This window comes from Amaranthus tricolor, chromosome 4 (genome assembly GCF_026212465.1).
Source record: "Amaranthus tricolor cultivar Red isolate AtriRed21 chromosome 4, ASM2621246v1, whole genome shotgun sequence".
Taxonomy (NCBI): domain Eukaryota; kingdom Viridiplantae; phylum Streptophyta; class Magnoliopsida; order Caryophyllales; family Amaranthaceae; genus Amaranthus; species Amaranthus tricolor.
This window is the reverse complement of record NC_080050.1, coordinates 13,343,706-13,352,160: the sequence shown is the minus strand read 5'-3', so window position 1 is coordinate 13,352,160 and position 8,455 is coordinate 13,343,706. Positions and strand designations below refer to the sequence as shown.

Sequence of the window (8,455 nt, the reverse complement as noted above, 5' to 3'; positions counted from 1 at the left end):
ATATATATATATATGTATATATATATATATAATTATATATATATATATATATATATATATATATAATATATATATATATATATATATATATGTATATATATATATATATATATACATATATATATATATATATATATATATATATATATATATATACATATATATATATATGTATAATATATATATATATATATATATATATATATATATATATATATATATATATATATATATATATATATATTAATATAATATATATATATATATATATATATATTATATATATACGATATATATATATATATATATATATATATATATATATATATGTATATATATATATATATATATATATATATATATATATATATATACTATATATATATATATATATATATATATATATATATATATATATATATATATATATATATATACATATATATATAATATAATATATATATATATATATAATCTATATATATATATATATATATATATATATATATATATAATATTTATATATATATATATATATATATATATATATATATATATATATAAATATATATATATATATATATATATATATAAATATATATATATATATATATATATATATATATATATATATATATATATATCTATATATATATATATATATATATATATATATATATATATATATATATATATATATACATACATGTACACACACACACACACACATATATATATATATATATATGTATATATATATATATATATATATATATATATATATATTTATATATATACTTATACATATATATATATATATATATATATATTATATATATATATATATATATATATAATATATACTATATATATATATATATATATATATAATATATATACATATATATATATATATATATATATATATATGTATATATATATATATAAATATATATATATATATTTATATGTATATATATATATATATATATATATATATATATATATATATATATATATATAGTATATATATATATATATATATACATATATATATATATATATATATATATATATATATATATATATATATATACATATATATATATATGTATATATATATATATGTATATATATATATATATATATATATATATATATATATATATATATGTATATTATATATATATATATATATATATATACATATATATATATATATGTATATATATATATATATTTATATATATATATATATATATATATATATATATATATATATATATATATATATATATATATATATATACATATATACATATATATATATATATATATATATATAACTATATATCTATATCATATTATATATACATATATATATATACATATATATATATATATATATCTATATATATATATATATATATATCTATATATATATATATATATATATATAATATATATATATATATATATATAAATATTATATATATATATATATATATATATATATATATATATATATATATATATATATATATATATATATATATATATATATATATATATATATATATATATATACATATACATATAATACACATGCACATACATACACACACACGGTATGACATCTGAATGTCACTTGGGTTACCCTAATCCCAAAGGTTGATAACCCAATTTCCATCGAGGATTACAGGCCAATCAGTATGGTGGGTGCTCTCTACAAAATCATCTCCAAGATCCTCTCCTCCCGTCTCAAAGATGTGATTGCCACACTCATTGACGAATCCCAAAGCGCCTTTGTGATGAACAGACAGATACTTGATGGGGTTTGGATTGCAAATGAATCTCTTAGGTGGCTGAAAAAAAAAGAAGATCCCGGGCACTCTCATAAAGCTTGATTTCCAAAAGGCATATAACTCAGTTAGCTGGTCGTTCTTGGAACTCGTTATGGTGAAGCTAGGGTTCGGTATATATATATATATACGTTTATGTTTGAACCGGTTCAATAAAATTGAACCGGTTTAGTAAAATTTTGTAGTGGGTTCTTTGTGTTTCTCTCTCATCTTCATTTCTTTGTTTTTCTCAATTGAATTTGTCCTTCATTCAGTCGCTATCCATCCTCCATTCGATCGCTATTCATCCTCCATTCGTCCTCCATTCGGTTAAGTAAAATCATTCGAAGGATCGCCGTTCATCCTCCATTATGTTCAGTAAAATCATTCGAAGGTTCGTCCTCCATTCGGTTCATTTTGTTGATCATTATTTGCGATTTTCATTTATTCGATTTTCATTCTGCGATTTTCTCTCGTTGTATTTTACAATTTCATTCGATTTTCTCTCGTTTCTTTATCTTCAATTTTAGTTTTTCCACTTTGATTATTTTGTGTTTTTAGGGTTTATTCATCCGTTTTTAGTTTTTATTTGAGTATTATTCTGGTATTTGATTTTTAGGGCTTTTCATTTGGTTTAATTCTGTGATTTTTTTGTTTGGATCATAGTTTCCACACAGAAGATTATTTTAGGGTTTTTCATTGGGTTTATTCTTCGTTCCGCGATTTCTCTGAGTAGGGTTAAGTTTAAATAAAGGACTATGCTTATGGTTTCTTTAGATTGCTTTGTCTGATTATGCTCATATTTATTTGGCAAATGACTTCAAATTACTGTTGTAATAGTTGTATTAAAATTTTTTATGATGATGACTTCAACTTCAATTATTACATGTTTTTTAGTTGTTATGGCAAAAACAAGAGGTGGATCAACTTCGAGGTCAGGTCGTCAACGAGGTTGTAGAAATCAAGTTGATATTCCCTCCACCTCTACTAATGTGTTAAATTTGAAAAATAAAAATGTCAACACAAGAACGAGGAGAGGTGAAGAAAGTGACAAGGTCCAACAAAGGCCTATAAGGTAAATTTATCCACTAGTATCTTGAATTCCAACATTGTAATTTTAGTTTTTTTTTGCTTATATTTGTTAATTGTTGTGATGCTGAGGCTGTTATTTAGTAATTCTATATGATTAACTTTATAGAGAAGACAGTAACTATTCATAGTCATAGTATCCTTTACTGATAACATAGTATCTTTTTCTAAGAACATAGTAGCATATAACCTTTAGTCATAACATAGTATCTTGCTCTAAGAACATAGTAGCATTAGCATTTACTGCAAAGTTTTTTTAAACTTACAAAAGAGAAGACAGTTGCTGTACATAGTCATAGTAACCTTTAGTCATAACACAGTACCTTGTTCTAAGAACATAGTAACATTAACTTTTACAACAAAGATTTTTTTTTTAATACCTTAATTCTTGAATATATTTAAATTTTGGACTTGGTATAATTATATTTGTTTATGTGATGTTATGAACATTGTATAATTTTCTTGTTGTTGACAGGTTGAAATCTACATTTCAAACAAAAAGTAGACCTTTTTAGTTGATCAAATTGATGAAGGGGTTCATTGAGAAACGAAAAATTTCAGTGAGATAAATTGGTTTTGGGAGCCTTCTCAGTTTGAAGTTATGTAGAAATCCAACTACGATGCTTGGTTGGCTTGTAGATAGTTTTGATCCAGGTAGTTGTATGTTTTCCATAGACTCCTTGAAGTGCTTTCCAATTTTCAAACACGATGTATATGATGTGTTTTGTCTACAATTGAACCCAAACAAAAATGTAGAAGTAGTTTCAAGGTGTGCCAACAAATATAATCCTGATTTCCCTTTGAAACAACAGTTTAGATCTTTTTTTGGTTTTGAAGATATGAATGCGGCAATTTCTTTAGAATTGCTTGAATGTATGATCCCTAAGATGACTAATGGTGGGGATGAGTTCAAGCAACTTTTTGTTTTGCATGCTATTTCTTCTTTTTTAGCCCTTAGCCAAAATAAAACGATTGATCTTAAGATTACTACATTTAATTGGTGTAAGTATGTTCTGGATCAGTTTTGTAAATCTGTAGTTAGATATCGGAAAGGAAAGTTGCAATTCTTTTGTGGATGCATTGTTTTGCTAGAAATTATTTATTTCCATCGTTTGAAGTTTAAGAATATCTCTGTGCCATCCTCTTTACTTCTTATATCTCACTGGACCGATAAGAATGTATCCAAAAGAATTAAGGACGAAATATCTGCTAATCATTTTGGTAATGGTATAATTTTGAGCACATATCCTATGAATGAGTCGATGGTTTTTGAGAGTGGTCAAGCTGTGGGGGTAAAGGTGAACCACATTGATATTGGACATCTAAGTCTAAATGAAGAACCTTTCAGAGATCAACCACCGCAAAACGATGAGAAAATTGAGTTTTAGTTGCCTTTGAATGCAATGCGAAATTCTGATATACGCCGATTAGCTGGGGATGTAAGTATAATCTTACCTTTTTTTGTTGCCTTCGTATTTATATTTTTTATATAATATGTCATAGTTACTTCTTTTTTAACACAATTACTTTCTTTTTCTACATAGTTACTTTCTTTTGAACAACATTTTAACTTATGTTGACTTCTTATTTCTTTTTATAGGAAACATATGAGGTGCTTATGCTCATGAGGAGGGACACTCAAGTTGTGTCTAGGTTTTACATGGAGAAAATTAAACTGTTGTTAGAACAAAAACGTTCATTGTCTTCTCCTCCTGTCCCTCAACTTGATGTTCCTTCAAACTCATCTACACCTTTTTCACAAACCCAAAGTTTTTTTTATGAATCCTACCGCGCTGAATACAATTGATGAGATTGTTGACACGGTTAAATAGGTCACCTCTATTCCAAGGGTGGTGAATAAGGGTATTGTTGCCGATGAGGGTAATGTACAAGCGAATAAGGGTGATGATTATGTGGCTGATGTATTGGGGGATTTTTTTTGGATGAGGTATTTAAAGATAATATACTTGATGTTGAATTGGATAAAGTTGTTAATGATGTGGCAAATAATGTCATTGTTTTTGAAAGCCATGGTTTTGAGAATAAGTTGATACACGATAGGGAAAAGTGTTCTATTCCTTTTAGAGGTGTGATTAATAAATTTACGTATGTTTCACATCTAATGAAATCAAACAAAAAATACATGAGAACTCTTGGTTCGTTGCTTCAAGAATCGGTCGACTATTGTTTTGTTTTTGATAAATGTTTCGACAATAGGTGAGTCTTTTGTTTTTTTTGTTTTTCTAATTCATAATTTGTGTTTATTATTATATTTATTTTATTCATTTTATTTGACAGTTTATTGCTTTTGAATTATGATGACTATTTGAGAATTCAAAGGGAAGAGTTTTATATTCTAGGGGATCCCTCAAAGTGTACTCATATTAGTGTTGTGGATTGTTGGCGTCTTTTACTAAATCAAAATGAAAAGAACAAGGAATCTTCCAAAAAGTTCTTTTTTAGTGCTACTTCTAGTGTAAGTTTTTTGTCACTTTTATTCTAAATTAACTTTTATTCTATTTTGAACTATTTTTAGTTATTTTATTGTTTATTTTTACAGCTTACTTTGTTGGATTTTGAGAATAATGGTGTTCTCAACAAATAGATGTAGTTTATGATTCTTGGGTCGAATGGGTGGATTTCAATAAAGTTGATTTGTCTAAGTTTGATCTGGTAAGATATTTTTTTATGATTAACTTATATAGTCACTATTTTAGTTATTATAGTTACTAATAGTTAGTCGGTACTTATGCAGTCACTGTTTTTCGATATTATATTGATTCAATGATATATAATATACAGATTGTTGTTCCGATACTGAAGGGTAGTCACTACTTCTTACTTCTTTTCTATATGAAGTTAAGAATAGGTCAATGGAATGACAATGTGAGCCATGCCGCTATTTCGGAACAACAAATTAGAAAGTTAGGTGACACTATGGTATGTGTAACATTTTATTATCTTAAAAACCTTTGCCTATGTTGCTAAGAATATGAAATTTTTATTAATAAATATTTAAATGAATGTTTTGTAAAATGATTTGCTGTCAACAATTTTTGATGATAAGATGCAACCTACTAATGTTATTCCTCTATGGAAAATGGAACGAGTTTCCACTGATTAAAAAACGATTTCTAGGACTAACATTGAAAGCAATATATTCATGATGATGAGCATGCTGTTTTTTGAGGGAACAATTGATTTCCAGTGTCCGATATTGAATGCAGTTACGCTTAAATGACATTATAATTAAAACATTCTAATTAAATGTATTTTCTTCTTATGTAGGCTCCATTGAGACATGTTACAAGAGGTAAGATTGTTGGATCTTTGGTGTTATCTGATTTTAAAAAACAAAGATCTAAAGTTTTAGAAGAGGTGTCCAATTTTAAGGATAAAAGACCCTCCATTGCCAAACAAGTTTCTATCAGAAGAACAAAGATTCTCTAATGTGAAGTTTTCAGTTGTACAAAGATGAAGTTGTGAAATATTTAGTTCGTATGAAACATTTGGTAAAGTTTGTATCATTTGATTTTACTTGTAGAAAGATGAAGTTAAGTTTGAAGGAAGGTTGAAAAAACATTACTAGATAATCTAATTACTATAGTTACTTTTGTTATGTAAAGAAGAGTAATGGTGCTATTGTTAACAACTTTTATGGCTTAGAATCTTTTTCTAATAACATAGAAGCATTAACTTTTGCAACAAAATTTTCCAAAAATTTTTCACTTTCTTTTACATAATCAAATTATTAATGAGGATACATTAAAATATAAGCAAATTCTATTTTTTCATACCTTAAGCGGGGTATCTGTTGTTGATGGGCAATTTCGACTATCGTGATAATCAAATTTACCACAAGTTTTGCACTTTCTTTTGGGCTTCTTGCTTTGCTCAATAGTTTGTTCCTTTTCCCCAATTATTCTTTGCCTTTTTCCTTTGTTCTTTGATTGGATTGGGTTTTGTATTTCCATTGTTGAAGATGAACTTGTGCCTACTAATAATTCGATTTGTTGCTCTTTAGTAATGTCCACCCTCAGATCATCACTTTCCTCCAATTTTCAACTAATATCCTTTAGGTTTTGTAAAAGTGATTGTTAATCACTCTCACTCCTTTGAGCTAAACCTACATAATTGAAATTTTCACACCAAACATCCCCCAACAACTTCCCCATGTTGTCACACTTTTTGCTCTCTTCAATCAGATTCCCATGCAAATCAAAAATAGGCTTCTTTAATGCTAGCTTCGTCCAACGATCTAAAACATATTGCTTTGGTATTTGTGTTATTTGTCTTGCACTCATAATACAAATCGCATGGGAACATAATATTCCTATCCGTTTAAATAACTTGCAATCACAATCTACCTTCAACTCGTCAATTGAACTTCCCAGAATAAATTTCACCTGGTACATCTTACTTACCGTTGAGTCCAAAACAGCTATACTTTCCACACTTTCAATCTTTTCAATATTTGGAATATAAGTTTTGAAACAAGACTTATAAACTTCATATTGAAAAAGAAAAAAAAAATTTCTAGTATAGACTTCACCGGCATGTTTTTCAATCGGCAATGGTGTTTTATATTGTGGATTTGTGTGAAGTGATTCAACATTGAGCTTATCTTGTTTGTACCTCTGTGCATCCATTGCACTTTCATAACTCATATAAAATTCAACAAGTGTCATGTGAGGGTATGAAAAATGGTTGAAGAAACTATTAACACTTTCCGATCAGAATGTAGTTCTCAAAATCCCCCTCAATGGGATATTCCTAAAATATGCGGGTATCCATTGATCTCGTATACTAAATATACTTCTAAACCATTTATCTGTCTAAAGATTATATTTGGTCATAATTCCCTCCCATTTTTCCTCAAATTCACTTTCTTCTTGATCAATATTCCACACACACCCATTTAATTCTTTCAAAAAGTCATTTTTGTTCAATTTTGGTCCAACTTTATCAGTAACTTTACTCATAATGTGCCACATGCAAAGTTTGTGTATTGCTTTGGAAATACATTTTTAATCACAATTTTCATTGCAGGGTCTTGATTAGTTATCAAATATGTTGGCATACACTCCCCCATACAATGTAAAAAAGTTCTAAATAACCACTCAAAAGATTCACTATCTTCCTTAGCTAATAAACCTATACCAAATGTAATACAACACTTATGATGATCTACACCAGTAAAAGGGGCTAAAACCATGCTATACTTATTGGTGTTATAAGTACAATCAAAAGTAACCATTTCTCCAAATAAGCAATAATTCTTCCTACTTATCGCATCGGCCCAAAATAAACGTGAAATGTGGTCCTCCTCATCTAAAGCATAATCAAAATAAAACCCCGTGTAAATATTTCTTTTTCTGATAAAATTCTCGATCAACATCTTCCCATCATCTCCTTTAATATATTTTTTCAAATCCTTATGGATATTCTTGCACTGTCACTCCCACATTCTCATAACCCCCAACATTTTCGTTAAACAATCTAAAGGATTTCACCGGTCCTATATT

At 26.6% G+C, this 8,455-nt stretch overlaps 1 protein-coding gene across 1 annotated transcript; it reads right to left on the bottom strand.

The window, feature by feature from the left end:
- Nucleotides 1-7,027: 7,027 nt before the first annotated feature.
- Nucleotides 7,028-7,618, bottom strand: LOC130810752 (protein FAR1-RELATED SEQUENCE 9-like). Its single transcript, XM_057676885.1, has one exon. It carries the CDS (start codon nt 7,616-7,618, stop codon nt 7,028-7,030), a length of 591 nt encoding a protein of 196 aa, XP_057532868.1.
- Nucleotides 7,619-8,455: the final 837 nt, after the last annotated feature.

Coding starts and splice junctions, on each gene's coding strand:
- LOC130810752 (XM_057676885.1), bottom strand. CDS start 7,618: ATGACACTTGTTGAATTTTATATGAGTTATGAAAGTGCAATGGATGCA.